The sequence below is a fragment of the Muscardinus avellanarius genome (assembly GCF_963383645.1).
Source record: "Muscardinus avellanarius genome assembly, chromosome: 9".
In the NCBI taxonomy this organism is placed as follows: Eukaryota; Metazoa; Chordata; class Mammalia; order Rodentia; family Gliridae; genus Muscardinus; species Muscardinus avellanarius.
Window position 1 is genome coordinate 92,099,833 of NC_137795.1, and position 17,494 is coordinate 92,117,326.

Genomic DNA, 17,494 nt, shown 5'->3' on the forward strand with positions numbered 1-17,494 from the left:
TTTTTGATGGGTTACCATAAAGCCTCTTGCGCTCATGCTTGTAAATGTCTCTGGGCCTTTCAGAGAAAGGAGTGAAATAAAATACAAGGTGTCGCTTTTTTAAAGGCTTCAGAACAGCCAGAACTGGCTGCATCTGGAGAACAGCAGGCAGACTCTTGCCAGCACAGCCTGTGAAAGTGGCCAGCCCAGCTCTCCAGGGCCTGGGGCTCCTCTGCTCCCTTCCAGAAGCACTGAAAGCTCTCTGGCTTCTCCCCTTCTTCCCCTCATGCTGGGGGCTGTCAGGGTGGATGGGGGAGCATGTGGGCTGCCCCGGCAGCCAGCCACGTGCAGAGCAGATGTCTGTTCTCTGCCTTTGATAGCTTCTGGCTCACCTACATCATCTGGTCAACAGCCCAGACCAAATGCAACTCTCTGCTCCCCCTATAAACTTGAGAGTCAAATTTCGAAGAGAGCTCTCAAGGTCTGGGTTGATCTTTATGACGCTTTTCATCACATGGAAATGGGGGGAAAGACAGGTGTGGAAGGTAAAAGGGATGAATAGTAGAGAAGAAAAGATCCAGGATCAATGAAGCTGATGCCCATCCCTTGCTGGATGTAGCTGTGGCGACCTGTCAAGCAGTCCCACGGCAGCCCCAGCTGCTGGCAATCCTTACATTCCTTGAACTTTGCTGCCTCCAGTTCACAGGGAGTCCACATCCCTAATTTTCTCGAGCCTAAACTGTGCTTCAGGAACTCCTGCCATCTACGAGCCTTGTACTTTACCCATTATGACCCATTTTTCAAGTAGATGAGGTTGAATTATTGTCTCCTCTGCACATGGGGAAACTGAGGCAGGAAGCGAGTCTGTCTTTTTTTTATAGTCCCCCATTGCCCCAGACACACACACACACACCACATTGACCTTCAGGCCTCTCAGTCTCCAGATTATACTTCTTAGTGGCCAGGAAACACAGTTCTTCCCCTTGGCTGGGCAAATCAGCAGCCAGCTACGGAGGAGAGTGTGCACTGGGACAACTGCATCACTAAGCCATGCTTGCTCAGATGCAGAAAGTCAGTGAGACCCGTGAGACCCTTCCTCTTCGGGACCTTAAGAGCAAGGGAACCAAGTGAGGAATATTTTCATCAGAAGGAAGGCAGCCTGGGCCCTGGCTCTGCCCGTCCTGCCCACACATGGTTCCCCATGAGGCCCAGTCAAGAGCCAGGGCCTTGGTTTGAAATGGTCTCACTAAATGACTAAGGCCAGCCTTAAACCTGAATTCCTCCTGTCGCGGTCTCCCATGTACTGGGATTACAGGTGTGCGCCACTGCACCCAGCTTGATGGAGGCCTTTGACTGGGCACAACCTAGGTCTGCAAGGGCACTGAGGTCCCCTAGCTGTGGTGGGGGTGGAATTACTCTCTTTCCTCAAATCTGGGGCTATGGGAGAAGAATTTTCACATCAGAGTGGTAGGAGGGAGATCACAAGAGCTTTGCATGGCTTTGCATGGCAGTTCTGCTGCTCCCTGACTCACCGCTCCCCCCACCCCTGTTCTCTGAGCCTCAATGTCCTTGGCTGTCAAGTAGCAAGACAGAACTGTGTGAGAACTGGGTAAGGCAACAGGAGAGAAGGTGCCTGTGAACTGGGAGCACTTCAGCCATGGAACATTGTTTGTGTTGACTATTTAGTGGAAATCCAGCCCTCAGCAGCAGATAGAATGGCTGGAAGAAGAGGCCCTAGCACACGCCTGAGCTGCAGGCACAGGGAAAGGAACAGGAAGGATCCCCCAGAGTTGCAGACCTGGGAGGTAGAGGGAGAGAGAGCAGAGCCAGGGCCACCAGGCTAATTGGTGGAAGCCTTCTACAGGTGATGCTTGCTGTGGATTCCTAAACATCCTGGGCAGAGGGCAGGGGCAATGGCTGCTCTGGCCCTGGCTGAGCCTTCCCCTGGGCCCCATTAACAGTGAGATCAGAGCCATAGTTGGAGAAGCCAGGCCAGACTGATAATCAGGAGCCTGGCCATGCCCTCAGGCCTAGGATTGGGCTCCCCCTCCAATCACCCCATAAATACCCACAAGTGAACTACAGACACCATTAGGATGCTTATTCATTTACTAGAGAGCAACTCCATTCTCAAAAGGGAAAGATATAAGGGAATACATATGGCACCCACTTGGGCGACCCTATCCACAGATCTAGAAGCTGTAGACAGGGCCACTACCTCTGGGTCCCCTCTGTACTATTGGAAAGATGTTGTGTCTCCTTTCCACTGACCTCAAAATCCTCTTGAAATGTGTGGTGTATAAGTTAAGATGGATGCTCCAGCCGGGCGTGGTGGCGCACGCTTGTAATCCCCGCGCTTGGGAGGCAGAGACAGGAGGATCGCGCAGGTTCGAAGCCAGCCGTGCTGGCGTAAGAGACCCTGTTTCAAAAAATATAAAATAGGTCTGGGAGTGTAGCCCGGAGGTAGAAGGGCTTCCAGGAACCCCAGTACCACCAAAAAAAAAAAAGAAGAAGAAAGAAAAAGATGGATGCTCCACTGCAGTCCAGAAAGGACTCATTTTTATGCATCTTTGTACCTTTAGCTTAGTGCCTGGTTTATAGTAAGTTAAGATACGCATGTTAAATGAATGGGCAGGTGGGTAGGTAGGTGGATGGATGGATGGGTGGGTGGACGGATGGATGAATGGATGGACGGATAGAAGGAAGGAAGGAAAGAAGGAAAGAAGAAAGGTAAGTAGGAAAGGAAGAAGGAAGGAAATAAGCCTGGGTTTCACAATGGCTAAGCGTGTTCAACAGGGTTGAATCTTATCTCTGCTACTTAATGGACTTAACTACTTTGCGAAAGCCACTGAACTTCTCCATAGTTTGTCACCTACAGAACGGGGTTGATAAAAATAGTACACACTTCATAATGATGTGGTGAAGATTAAATAATTGAATACATATGGAATACAGTGTCCACCTCTTAGGAATGTGATGGCTATGTTAGCCTTTATTATTGCTCATCCCCTCAGACAGGTCAGCTACCTTTTGTGAGTGTCAGCAACTTTGAGGAAGACCAGGATACCTACCTACCTTAGAGATGTTATCAAGATTAAAGATTAGTGTTGTCAAGATAAAACTGCAAAGGTGGAGTTTCCTAAAGATCTGTCAGAAGGGGGTAGATATTTGGTCAATGAGGTTGGATGAAAGAGCTGAGGAAGGGCATCCTAGGTCTAAAAGATGGGGTGCCACACATGAGAAAAGCAGATTGTGGGGTCCCACTCCAGACCTACTCTGTCCATTAAGAAGCCTGGGAGGGGCTCAAGCATCTTATCTCCCAGGTGATTGCACTGATGTTCTAGAAGTCTGGCCTTCATTCCATGGTGGTCCTTACCTAGCTGAAGCTGCCAGAAAGGGGGACCCCACTGGACCTGAGTGCCAAGAGGCCCCAGGGAATCCTCCGATGGCCTGCCAAGCGGCAGCAGCAGCCATGGAGAGGTGGCAGGGGGAGCTGGAGCTGACACTCCGAATTACAATCTAATAGCTTAGCGCGCTTGCCTCGTGCACAGCGGCAAAGGTTACTGTGCAATTACGTGTCGCTACATACAAATGACAAAGCAGTTACGGTTACTTTACCAATTACAGGGAAATTGCTCCCACTCTGCAGAGAGACAGGCACTCTGAAAAGCTCTATCATCTCCTCCAAAAGGGGATTTTAAATGCTGCCAGTATCCTTCCTCCGGTGGTGTTCCCGGGCTCTGTGGACAGAGCCACAAAGCAGCCACACAAGGAGCCCAGAAGTGGCCTCTGTGGAGAGTTCCTGAGAAGGGCTGGGGGAGGGGCAGCCTAGAGAATGGGGGAGCTCCCAGCATCGTCCCCCAACCCCAAGCACTAATGACAAGCTCTTAAGGAACTACCCGTTGCCCAGTGGCCAGCTATGCCAATCCATCTTAAAGTCTGCAGGGGATGAGATGGAGTTGGTGCCTGGCCCCCACCTGTTCCTGTAGCACCTCCTCTACCACATGGAGCTGTTTTGCCATGCCCTCCATTACTCACCTTGCCAGAAATCTCATTGAGCCCCTATTACGGAAAGGTCAGAACTAGGCCAGAGCTCAGTGGCCACATACAGTGCTAACGAGGTAGGGGTCAGCAGGTCCATCGCCCTGCCCCCTCATGGGCCAATTAGCTAAGTTCTGGGCAAGTCTCTTCCATAGCCACAGGCTGCCCCTCTTACCCCAGGCATCTACTGTTTGCAAACACCCTCAAAGTAATCCACAAGGCAGACCAGGTGAGCCTGCCAGATGGACGGGAAAACTCAGGTATGAAAAATGCCAAGACAGTTCTGGTTCTCCCCTTGCTCAGTGGCCAGCCCCTGCAGCCCAACACAGAGAAGTGTCCTCATACCTTGTAGCAAACCAGCTCTCTCCTCCTGCTCTCCCTAAATGAAAGAGCACCATCCAGCCTCATGCATGGAGATCAGAGCATCCCCACACATTCCCCCTGAACCCGGACACCACCCCTTCCTATCTGTTAAATGGGGAAAGCAGGCATCTGAGATCTGCCCAAGCTCACCCACTGAAGGGTCATCCGGGCTTAGAGTGGGGTCTTTTTCCATCAAATGTTGGGACCCTTAGCATACTAAAATGCCCTGCTTTTAGCAGGGGTAACGGATACTAAATGAAGACGTTTAGTATTCTATTCACAGTTCTCCAGAGCATTTATGAAGGACCAAGCCATTGGGTGGGGGGGGGTGGGGGGAGCAGGAATATAAAGATACAAATGTCTCAGTTTTTGCCCCAAGAATTGCCCCTTTCCTAGTGGAGGAGACAGACCGAGGCCATGACTAGAGGGGCCATCTGTCCCCTGTTTCAATTATGTACTGGGGAATTACAGAGGGCAAGACCACCAAGCACCTGGGGGAGTAAGCAGGGCCCTTGAGAACACAGAGGCTTGGACTCAATTCCATAGTGTGTGTAAGGGCACAGAATATGACTCCTCTTTCTCCCAGTGCACAATTGGAGAAAGGAGAATAACTTACGGTCATAACATCAGATGACTTCATTATACAGAAGAAGTCAAAGCCTGGAGTTGAGTTCCCCAGGAACTCACTTACTAAGTAAGTTCCCCTACTTACCTATCAAGTTACAGAGGAACCAGCACCAGATTCCTAGTGTAGAAGGGGGGAAAAATCTTAAGAAAGATCTTAAATAGCTATCTGGGGTTGCTAGAGGGCAGCCTCCAAGGGCATACTGCCCAGGCTTGGGTAGAGCAGGACTCTGTTCAAAAAGGAGCTCTGCCCACTGCCATCCCCAGAGCCTGCAGGCAGCCAACCCTCCCCTCCCAAGGAGACCCTCCAGCAGTCTCCAGAGTGGGGCTTCTTCTGATCCTCAGTCCATTTGTCCCAAAGAAAGTGAGAGCTTAAATTTTGAAAAGAAATACACAAATTCAAAATACAACGTACACACACACACACACACACACACCACACACACACACACACACCACACCAGAATTGACCACAGCAGGCTCTGCTGGAAACAGGGAATCAGTGAATTACACATGTGGGATTTCTTTGTAATGGAGATATTGATCAGGTAGGCTGTAATAGCTCAGGCCTAAATACAGACTCTAGTTGCAAAGCTCTGCAGCACAGGGAGATAATGATCACCTACTTATTGGGAACCATATCTCATTGCCGGCCACTGACCCTTCAGGTGGTTCATAAATACACTAGGGTCTGAGCATACAACTCACCAACTCCTTGAGAGGATTCCGTGTGCCCTCCAGCCTCCTGGGGATAGAGGTAGGCAGAGAGGGTCCTCAGGGGGTTAGAAAGATCTTTGGGAGACTCCAAGTAGGCTTAAGTCCAGCCTCATCAGGAAGCCTGATACTCTCTGAGATATTCCCATGTGCTTGAGTGTTCATTTCTAACAAAGAAAGAAGCACTGACTCCCCCTCCCTCTAGTTGCTTTACTGGGTAAACTTTTGTCTTTTATGATTCCTAACCTTCTCCTAGAGGTCCACTCAGGCCCACACTAACCCTATGGGGTTGAACTCTTAAAAACCAGCCAGAGAAGCATACGAGTGAAGGTTGTTCAGCACCCGGGCGGTGAGCACCGAGGATGAAGCAGAAGGTGGCCTCATCTACTTAGTTACTGATGCATCACCACCAAGTGATTCTTTATTGTGGCTTTTTCAATGAGAATGTAAGGAAAATGAGTGTGTACAGGAAGAGGGAGGAAGAGCCAGCAAGCCACGGTTACAATAACCTAGTTAGACATGTATGTTATTCAAGGGGCTCAGTGAAAAGTGTCTCTGTGTTGGAAAAACATCCCAACAAATTGTAGCTGAGGTTCCCCAAAGAGCCCTGCTTCCAGGCATCTGTCAGAGGGGCCAAAAGCCAGGACAGAGGTCACTGTGTTTTAGGAGCTTTGCAGGGCTTGGAGGTGGCCTCTGATGCAAATGTTATGTAATTCATGAACGCACCTAGCAGCCTATGGATCGGTGAAGGCCACAGATGGGGACAACACTTCCTTTCATACTCATGTTGAAACCTGTGTGTTTAGACCAACTAGGACCAAGTGCCACCAGATATCTAAGGGGACTTTCCCTCATCATGCTGACAAGCAAGCCTTCTAATAGGGAACGAAGGCCACTAATTTGAGTTGTATTCCCAGGAGAAGGGCATTAATCCAGACACACTTTCTGCAGGCTGGGCTGTAACCAGTGGCAAGCTTTAGCAATGCACCCCTCTCATGGTTGCTGAGCAGAGTAGCTCAGTCAAGATCCTGGGGGGTTAGACCCTTAGCCTTCTCATTAGCTCAGTCACTGAAAGCCCCATGTCCCTCCCTCTGGCAAGTGTCCAGGGCCATAGCACAATGTCCAGGGAAGGTCTGGGCAGGCCAGGGCTGTGTGCCAGTCTAGCAAGAGGACAGGACTCAGCGGGTGGCAACCATGCTGGGGCCCAGCACAGTGGCCCAAACTGGGCTCCTGGGGCTTCCCCAGGAAGCTTTTCAGCCCTGTGAGCAGTACTAACCAAACCCATTGGGATGTCGCCCCTGTTTCTCTGTCCTCTAGCGCTGGGTACCACCCACGGCTCCCTGTCAGGGGCAGATAAATCCCACACTGCCAGAACATCAATCCCCAGTCTCCACGCTCCCTCCTGGAGTCTACAACAGACACCCCAGCCGCCCCTGAGAACTGTAATTGAAGCAAGGAACGCCACGATGATTAAGTTTGTGTGCTTTCTGGCGGGCACAGGGAAGCAGTGGGCCCGCTCGCCAGGCTGAATTATGGGGTAGGTCATTCCCTTGTTAGTGGGAATAAATTTTATTAGCCCCACTATGTTGCCGTGTATCTTCCTCTCTTGCTCCTCAGGCCCATGTGCGAGTCTGGGTAATGTTGCCCACATGCGGGATAAATCAGCTGAACCAATCCCATTATGTTTTGGCGCGCTGACAGAGACACAGTCATGACACAGAACATTGCAGATACAGCGGGCCTGCTTCTCTCCGGGTTCACTGTGGGCAGCATGGGGGGCCAAACCCACCAGAAAGAAAAATGTAAATGAGAGGCCCAGTGGGGAGGAGCTCCCTTCATTGTCTTTCTTCCTTCCACCAACTTTGTTAATGAAGTCAGTAGAGTGCCCTGTGCCTGGGCTTTTCCTTACACCTTGCAAATGCTAATAGACACCTGAGGGTCATAGTAGCAAGTAGCAAGGATGTGGCTGGATAGGGGTCCTCCTCTTCAAATGCCTGCACTTAGCATTCATAGCTAGGTCCTGGAGAAAGGCAGGCAGCAGACAGGAGGCACATCCCAGGGTCTAGGGTGTTGAACAGAATATCTGGGTTAGGCATAACCCACAGATCTCAAAAGCAGATACTAATGGAGAAAAAAATCCATCAACAAAATCACTGCAATATTATTATGTCCTTTTCGGTCCCATTGGGTGTTTTCTAACCGAAGGTGGACATAGAAGATGGTGTCAGCCAAGAGAACATTTGTGTCCTACACATAAAGGTGCTCTGTGTTTATCATTACTTATTAATGTCTATGAATTTCTCTTTTGCACTTTATTAAGAGGATATTGCTTAATCAGCTTCTTCTTCTTGAAGATGAAATGTGTCTGACAGAGCAAGAGGGAAATTGCTTTCCTGCCCCATTACATCTCACAGGCTGTCATTGAATGGGACCCAAAGACCCAGGCTCACAGGCTGGTGTCCCAGCCAAGACACTGCCTTACGTGGGTGACAAGAATTGAAGGGAAGGTCCAGAAATGCCCATATGAACTGGTCAGGAGGGGTGGTCTACGTGCTGATGGAGAAGAGGCTGATCCTCCCATTTGGGCTGTGCTACAGAAAGCTGTAGGAGGTGGGCGCGTGTGCACATGGGTGCACACGAGAGAAGAGTCGTGCTCTATCAGCTGTTGAGGGCGGCTTGGGGGTGAGAGGGAAAACAAGTCACAGAAAGAAGGGGACAGAGAGAGGCCAGGAAGTGACAATGTGCAGGGAGCAGGAGGGAGCCAGACAGAGCGAGACAGTGAGGAGAGAAGCAGAGAACAACAGGTACACAGCAACAGGGGAGGCACTTGGGAAAGTGAGACAGCCATGAGGAGCAGAGTGAAAGTGTGTGCACACACGGGCGTGTGTACAGGTGTGGACAGCGCTGCAGTGGGATCATGAAGTGGCATCTCAGCAAGGAGAGGCTCTGACCTAATCCCTAGTTCAGTAAACTCGGTGTTGAGGTCTCTTGGCTGCTGCCTGCATTAAATCTACTAGGTGTCATCACTGGGTCCTACACTCTCCTTGCTGACCTGCTGGCCCCATTGTGGGTCTCCTGGGAGGGCACATGCAGCTGAGGAGGTCAACCTCAGACTCCTTCCCCCATCAGACCCAGCATATGCTCCAGGGTTCAGCCACCATCGTGTACCCCAAATCACCTTGCATGGAATGGAACTTTCCTTGCAAATCTTTCTAGCCCAAAAGAGTAAGATGGGCAGCTTTGCACCTGAATACCTGGGGCAGGAGTTATGGTGAAGTAACAGTGGGAAGCCTTGATTCTATAAAGATTGGGGTTACACTGAATGTGAGGGTATATGCCTATATCCCAGAACTTGAGATGCTGAGACAGAAGGATTGCAGGTTCGAGGTCAGCCTCAGCAATGTTGTAAGAACCTCAGTAACATAGCAAATCCTTGTTTTAAAAAGGGGGGTAGGGTGCAGCTCAGAAGTAAAATGTCTCTGGGTTCAATCCCCAGTATCAAAAAAAGAGAAGAAGATGGGAGTTGTCATCTTCCAGGCACTCAAATGCTAAGCAAGAAATGTGCAGTGCAGCCGGGCGTGGTGGCACACACTTGTAATCCCCGTGCTTGGGAGGCGGAGACAGGAGGAATGCGCAGATTCGAAGCCAGCCTTGTTGGCTTAAGAGACTCTGTTTCCAAATAAAAATATAAAAAAATAGGTCTGGGGGTGTAGCTTGGAGATAGAAGGGTTTCCAGGAACCCCAGTGCCACCAAAAAAAAAAAAAAAAAAAAAAAAAGGAAGAATAAATGTGCAGTGCAGGTCAAAGGGCTGAGAAGATGCAGCTTGAGCCCAGTGACAGGACGTTTGCAAGGTGTGCACCTACTGGGTGTGAGTGTGGTATCGATGTGCATGGGTAGTGGGCTGCAGTGGGTGGTGAGAAAGGGGAGTGGGCAGGGAAAGGAGGAGGTCCCTGACTGAGGGAGGGCAGGAACCCAGCAGGAACAGCATAGGTTGCCTAGTGCCATAAACAACAGGAAACAAGCCCATCAAGTCAGTGCTGCACTTCCTGCTGGCAGGGAAAAGAAAACACCCCAAGCTGATGGGCAGAAACCAGCCCCAGGGCCTGGGACGGCTGCCTGGCCATTCCGGATGCTCACTTTCACGGAGTTTCAGGATCTCAGGCGCCAAGCGAACCTGAGTGACCACCCAGGCCTGGACTTGAGGCCAGCCTGAGTGAGTCCAAGGGGTGACCCTGGCTCCTCCCCAGGACTGCATGCCAGGGAAGCCAGGGAGTCCAACAGCACACGGAAATGTGGCTCTCTGCACATACAGCAGGGCGCACTGTTGGGCAGGAGCTGAGGCCTCAGGTGAAAAGGGCTCAGTTCCTTGTACTGCTAGCACCCTCGTGGGGGCAGTAGGGCTAAAGGGTAAAGGTCAGATGGGAGCTGGATTCAGTTGTGATTCCCCACCATGGACTTTCAGAACCATAGAAGGCTCTTCTAGGCTGCAGTGGCCAGGAAGTCCCACTGACCTTGTACTCAGGGCCCAGCATCACAGATACCCTGTGATGCTCAAGTAGTTTCCACACCAGGAACTGCCCACCCACCAGGCACACCACTGTGAGAAACCAGGGGAGAGGCGTCAAGCTGAGAATTCAGATGCTTGGTAGGTTCTGGTCTAATAATAACATGGGGTTGAGAGAGGAACTCACTTTCCTGTCCCTCTGTCCCCTCAGCTGGAGAAACATCTGCCCTCCCCATCATTTCCTGGTACATTGAGAGAAGAAAAGGTGATGTGGCCCCTCGTCAGCTGGCAAGTAGGTACCTTATGAGCACCTAACTATCATTGCCAGACAGTGCGGTGGCCAGAGCTCCCTGTTTCCAGTACCAGGGCCTGACAGCTGTGAACCAGGACCCTTTATAATATCTCCTGCCCCAGGGACCCAAATTTTCTGAAAGAAGGTCACATTGAGGTCAAAGCTTGAGGGGACGGTGGAGAAGCTGGCTTAGGCTCACCTGCACACCGCCTCAAGGCCAACACAGCCGGACTCCTATGTCTACCTCTCAGTTGGTTGCAAACTCAGGGAGACTTAAGTGCGTACGTGGGGGGGAGGAATAAGGGCCACTTCCATGCCCAAAGCCTTTGTTTCTGTCACCCAGGCGTACGTGGGGGGGAGGAATAAGGGCCACTTCCATGCCCAAAGCCTTTGTTTCTGTCACCCAGGCTACTGTGATCTGCTCTTTCCTTCATGCCATGGGCTCCTGGATGGATGTCATGCCATGATCTCAGCACTCACCAGCAGCAATCCCATTGCCAGGCACTCTGCCATGGCTCCGCTCATTTAGAGGCAGACGGCTAGTGTTCTGGGAGGCTACCCCCGAAGGCTGGAGAAAGGGAGATGAGGGAGAGTTAACCTTGCCTGGGTATCACCTGGTCTCCAGTGCTTGGCCCATGGAGGACACAAGAGCCTTTGCCAACAACAGCACACTTTCCACCAGGCTGCCCCCTTCAATCCAGAAGCATCAGGCTCCCCAGAGAAGAGCTGGGAGCTGTCCCCTTAGCTGTGTGGGGCCTGGGCACATTGAAAAAACACAGGCTGTGGGCTCCTCGGCTCTACAGTCAAGGGCTCTGCAGATATAGGTTTCAAAGGAGCCATCGCAGCAGCCTTCCAAAAGGGCCAGAAGTAGAGACCTCCGTCTCTCTCTAGAAAGAGAGAAATTAAATCTTTGCCATTAACCCACCTGGATGTCCATTAGAAAATCGACCTCAAGTTCATCTTTGGTTCCCTGAGTCCCAGGACAAACAAAGACCCAGATGAATCCTCCTAGGACTCTTCTTTGCCCTTGCCTTCACCAGATTCTTAGAACAATTTTCAGGCAGTACTGCAGCATTTGTTCTTGGATATCTTTCCCCTTTCAGCTGGAACAAACTGGCACACAGGAAAAGTGGCTCAAAAGCCAAGGGCAGGGGACCTTTCATCCCTACAAATACCAGACACACCTGGGTGGCTCCCCAGATCCTACACCTCGCACCAGCTCAGGCACATTTGCAGCACACATTCACATTCCCAGCTACATCTTCCCATGAGGAGGCCGCTCCTGGCGGGCCAGCCTTATCGCTCATGTGACTGCAGCAGCCTTTCCTGATTCACCTGGGGAAGAAACACCAGGGAGCCCTCTGGGGGCTACAACTGGAGGTTCAAGCCTCAAAACTGCAACTGAGGGCTTGAACTTCAAGGCCCCAAACTTTTCCTACCAAGTGGCATTCACAGAAGCCCCACTGCATAGCAAGCTAAGTAACACAGTGTTCTCCTCCCAGGCCCACCCATCCTCAACTAGGCACAACCAGAGGGGATGCTGGGATCTTCTGAGGGAAGGCAGGTGGCACAGGGTCATCATGCTGTTCCTGGCTCTGAGTCTGGAGGCCAAAGTTCAGCGGCGTGAAGGTGAGTCCCAGAAAATGGAAGAAGCCACAAAAGCCTAACAAGTACCCTAAAATGAGCATTCTAACATAGAGAACTATGTTAATAAGGAAGACAATGAAAATTAATCACTGGTCCAGCAACTTAGAAGGCTGAGGCAAGAGGAGCACACATTCAAAGCCAGCCTGGGCAACTTATCAAGACCCCATCTCAAAATTAAAAAAAAAATAAAATGAGCTGGGGCTGTAGCTCAGGGGTAAAGCACCTATGGACTCAATCTCAATCTCTCTCTCTCTCTCTCTCTCTCTCTCTCTCTCTCACATACACACACACACACACACACACACACACACACACACACACAATTAATTGATTGCTGGTCATATAACACTTTTAAGCTCTCCCAATTGGAACTATGATAAAACCCATGGTATTCCCACACTACAAAACAACTCAAAACATCCACTTTCTGGGCCTTACCCTTCCTCTCTCACTTTCCTACACCAGAGACACCAAAGGACAGAGGCCATCTGACATTCAGTTCCCACTTTCAGGCCTCAAGCGAGTCTCAGAATCCAAGGCAAAAGAGACTCCAGATCTTGTCCACCTTCTGCCTCTGGGGTGGGAGAAAGAAACCAACCCAACAGCCTCATGGATAGGTAGAAACGCTGGGCTGGCCAATGCTTCAGACTCCTCAGGGCAGCTCAGGAGTCAATGTCCTGGCTGATGTCAATGTCCTGTGAAACACGTGTGGTCTGAGCTGAGTCCAAATGAACTGTAACAAGAAGGCCAAAGCAAAGCAACTTTGGTATCAGCCAAATCAAAGGAAACTGATACTGTGCATTAAAAGCCGGCCTGGCCTTTTTTAGACTGGCTGGGGAGACAGCTCCAGCCCTATGCAGAGTTTCTGGCCTCCTCCCTTCCACTTTCGGCCCTGAACTCGCCTCTAACTTGAAAAGGCTAATTAAAGCCAAAAGAAAAATCAAACGCTTGTTATCTGGCTCCATTTCTCTCGGTCCTGTCTTGCAAAGCTGAATTCTCTCTGTTTGCTCCAAAGCTACCATGCGGTGTTAGGACCTGCAGCTTTGCGGACTTCCCTGGTGAACGTGGCTTTTTGTGTTGTGGCAGGGAGCAAGAACAGGACAAACACCTGCCCCCGGCAGTCAGAGAATCTTTGGAGATGGTGCTGTTCCCCAGAGCATCGCCCAACAGACAGTTATGAGCAAGTTTCCTACAAAAAAGTATCAGAGATTGCCAATTCCTCTCGTCTCAAAAGGATACCTGTTTTTTAGTATGTATACAGAATAAAGTGGTCATTTTCTAACTGGACTGCATGGGGTTTATGTGTACATATTCAAGAGGTTATTTATTGTACGTAGGCAAGTGTGTGTGTGTGCACGCACGCGCGTGTGCCACCCCCCCCACACACACACAGGCAAGGGCTACTCTCCTCAAGTACTAGCTCTGCCACTCATTCACAAGCTGGGTGACCTTGGACACGTAATGCACCTTGTTGGGTCTCTGGGTACTCACTAAAATACTATATGAAGGTTTACATCATTGTGCTATGGTTCGAGTGTTGGGAACTGTCCCCTTTCAAACCGAGGTTGGAGTTTAATTGCTATTACAAGATTATTAAGAAGTGGGACACTTAAAACTCATTTGGACGACTTAACCCAGGAGGGCTCTGCCCTCATGAATAGATTAATTCTGTCGCCATGGGAGTGGCACAGGGATGAGTTCAGCCCCCTCTTGCTCTCTTTCTCTGGTCTTCTCTTTGCCCTTCTGCCATGTTATGTGGCAGCAAGAAGGCCCCTGATAGAGGCAGACACCCTGATCTTGGACTCCCCAGCCTCTAGAACTGTGTGAAATAAAAGTTTGTTCATTATAAATTGCCAAGTCTCAGGTATTCCATTATAGCAGCAAAGGGCTACTCTGAATACCAACATTCTAATGTATTCCTCCTTTGGACTCTGCATGAGTGTATAAAGTATGCACACACACACACACACACACACACACACACACACACACACACCTGGCATACTATTGGCTATCATCATTTGGGAACAGTCCACAGTCCCCCAAGTCTATGGCCTTGTCTCATAGACGCTCTTGAGTAGATCAGACACTACCCCCCAAACACCAGCCAGGGCTCAGCACACGGCAGAGCACCCTCAGTTCTCTAGTTTGGCCCTGACTTATCCATTTTCAGATGCCCTAGTAATCTCTCTCACATCCTCTGTGGCACAGGGGTCTCTTGACATTTCAAGACCTCAAAGTAGAAATAAAATCTTTTAGTTTCAGGAAAATCTTTTAGTTTTCAGGAAAATCAGATACTGGAAAAGAGTCTGAGCCTATTAAATGTCAGGGTGCCAGTTCCTTCTTTCTTCTTTTTTGCCACCTTTACCCCAAATCTCAACCACCAGAGGAATGGTGTCCCTCACCACCCAATGGGTGAAGAAGGCACCAGTGTCCCCTGAGAGCAGTTCAGCAAGTAGTTACACCTCAAGAAAGGAAAGTTCCACTTCAACCCAACACATTTTCTCATATGGAATTCCACCAGTGTAACTAGGTGTTAAGAATCACATATTTCTATCTGATGGGTGAATTTTTTTTTTATTTCTTGTCCTTAAATTAAGATTATAAGATAGATTGAGACCTAGGTTCGTCATTTTTTAAATGCAAAAGGACAAGGGAAAGGAACGCAGCACAGGCACAGAAGATGCCAACAGAGGAGCCTCCCGGGTCACTTAAAGAATGATTTCAGAAGCTGGCCGTGGTGGCGCACACTTGTCATCCCAGTGCTTGGGAAGCTGAGACAGGAGGATTGCAGGTTGGCGGCCAGCCTCAGCTACTTAGAGAGGCCTCTGCAACTTAGTGAGACTCTATTTCAAAATAAAGAATAGAAAATCGGGCTGAGGATGTAGTTCAGAAGTAGAATGCCCCAGCACCACACACACAAAACAAACAAACAAAAACAACAGAGAAGAGAATGGTGCTTTGAAAAATGAGCACAAACCAAGCCCAGAAAGGCAGCTGCTGTGCATGTTGTGAGAGGGGCTGGGAAGGCAGGGGACTGCATCATCCATTCCACCTCTGGTCATTCAGCAAGGCTATAGCCTGACATCCATCTGTGCCTCCAGCCCTACAGGTCATGGGAAGCCACCCCCGAAACCAACCCTTCATTCTACCCTCTCTCTGGACCCCTCCAGCACATCTGTCACTGGGCACTGCTCTCTAGCTGCTTTCTGGCTTTGTGATGGGTCCTTCCCATGGCACTGTACACACAGAAGATGCTTAATAAATATGGTCAGTCTCCTCCCTTCCCTTCCCTTTCCTAAGCAAGTTCTGTTTTCTCTGCACTATTTCTTCTTTTTTAAATTTTTACTGGTGCATTATAGTTATATAAAATAGTGAAGTTTATAGAGATATGTTTGTATATGCATATGGTATAATTTGTGCTTACTTCTGCTCTCAATTTTCCATTTCCCAAATATGTAACAGGGTAAAAACATGGCCTTCTTGGAATCTCATATCTATCACACAAGTAAAATGACCTCACACTCTTCTCTCCCCCACCTGTGGTTTTATTCTAAGCTCCCAGAAAAGTGAGTCACAGGCTTGGTCCACACAGGATGAGCACACATCTCGTGCTACAGCATACAGTCATCAGTCTTCCATCATGCCTAGTGTGTAAGACATCTACTTCATACATTTCTATCCCTCCCTTTCACAGGCAGTGTAATGATGTGGAAGAGAGGATGGGGTGCCAATGGGAAATCATTTTAGTTCCAGCTCTGAATCTCATACCTTCAGGATACTTGATCTGGCAGTTGAATCTAGCAAGACCAAAGATGGGATATACTTGTCTCATGCAGAAAATGGGAAGGCTGACACACACCCCACAGAAGCCGCAAGGTCAGGGTGTTCCTCATCCATACCCACCTTCCCGGCCCTGTAGGCCTCCCCCAACTCACCGCACTACTGCAGGGAATGTCCTTCACTTTGAGCCAGGCCAGGTCCAGTGTGCCCTCACCCCGGTAGCATGATTGCAGCCGCTCCTTAATGCGGTCGTTGATCTCCTTTAAGATGAAGATGCACAAGGCAGATTCATCCAGAGATTTCATTTTCCGCTTCTGGCCCTTGGAGAAAACAGTGAAGAGGAGATCATCATCCGGACGGACTCCCAGGGTCCGGCCTAGCACGGCTCCGGCTTTGGACAGGTAGGCAGCCTGCAGCAAGCGGTACTCCACCCCATTGCGCTCACAGCCAATGGGCACCTCCACGTAGGAGTTGAAGGCCGTGTCCTCCTTACAGAGCCGCACAAGCTTAGAAGTATACACCTGTTCCTTTGTAGTGGAACCTGGGGGAGACACCATCTCAGGCTGAAGGGTCAAAAAGTAGACAAAGTTGCCACTGCTGAAACCATAGACGTAGTAGATATCAAAGTCAGGGATGATGGTGAAGGTATCCGAAGGGATCTTAATCATAGAGGCCACAAACTCATCATGGAAGACGTAGGCAAACATGCCATCTGCCTCAGAGTTCTTGGTCAGCTTCCGGCTGGAGATGGTAGGGAAATACTCCGGCTTCCCATCCACTGCGGTGGCAATGAATAGCTTGTCATCCAGGTTGCTGTAGGAGACAATCACCCCAAAGACTGAGCCGCTCTCGTTGACCCCCGACAGGTAGTGCTCCTTCTTGTGAAAAGGTTCCCCCAGCTTAAAGAGGTCCTCCAGCCTCAGGAGTTTACAGATGCCCTGGTACAGGCTCCCGCAGGCGATCAACCTGTTCTCCTTGTAGTCTATGAGGAGCATCTTATTGACGTTGTTGGTGGTGGTCAGGGGCTCGTTACAGGTCTGGACAATTCGAGGCGGGTAACACTTGGGGTTGTCCTCGTCTGGCCCTGTCTGGTGGGTCACCAAGACCTTGAGGTCACTGGAAAGCTTGTAGATCCGGTTGACAGCCCCCAAGTAAATGTGCCCTGTCCGCTCGTCTACCACCAGGTGATTGAAGCCCTCAGCGGGCTCCCCTCGAAATGTGACGAAAGATCGCTTCTGGGACAGCGGGGGTGGCTGCCGGGGGAGCAGAGTGGAGGAGCCCATCCCTACCATGAGGAGGTGGGAGAGCAGGCAGGTCCAGTTCCAAGGCATAACTTTCATTTCAGAGACGGGTCCTTGCCGCCCAGCAGCACAGCCGTCTCCTCGCGGGCCGGAACTCAACAGAGCAGACTCCCCTAGTGAGAAAGAAAAGACTGAGATGTGGGGACCACGCCCGGGCCATGGGGCCCCTGAACTTGTCTGGTTAGACTCAGCATATGTTGTGCACACTGACTAGAAGAGCCCTAGGGGGAGCTAGAGGCCAACTG

The 17,494-nt window shown here is 50.2% G+C and overlaps 1 protein-coding gene across 1 annotated transcript in view; it reads right to left on the reverse strand.

The window, feature by feature from the left end:
• Nucleotides 1–17,288, reverse strand: part of PLXNA4 (plexin A4) — a gene marked incomplete at both ends in the record, with an annotated part of 373,504 nt that extends 356,216 nt beyond the window's left edge. The window contains one exon of the mRNA XM_080701735.1: nt 16,104–17,288. Within this exon, the coding sequence (XP_080557861.1) occupies nt 16,104–17,288 (1,185 nt within the window). The remainder of the gene's footprint in view (nt 1–16,103) is intronic.
• Between the last annotated feature and the right edge of the window lie 206 nt (nt 17,289–17,494).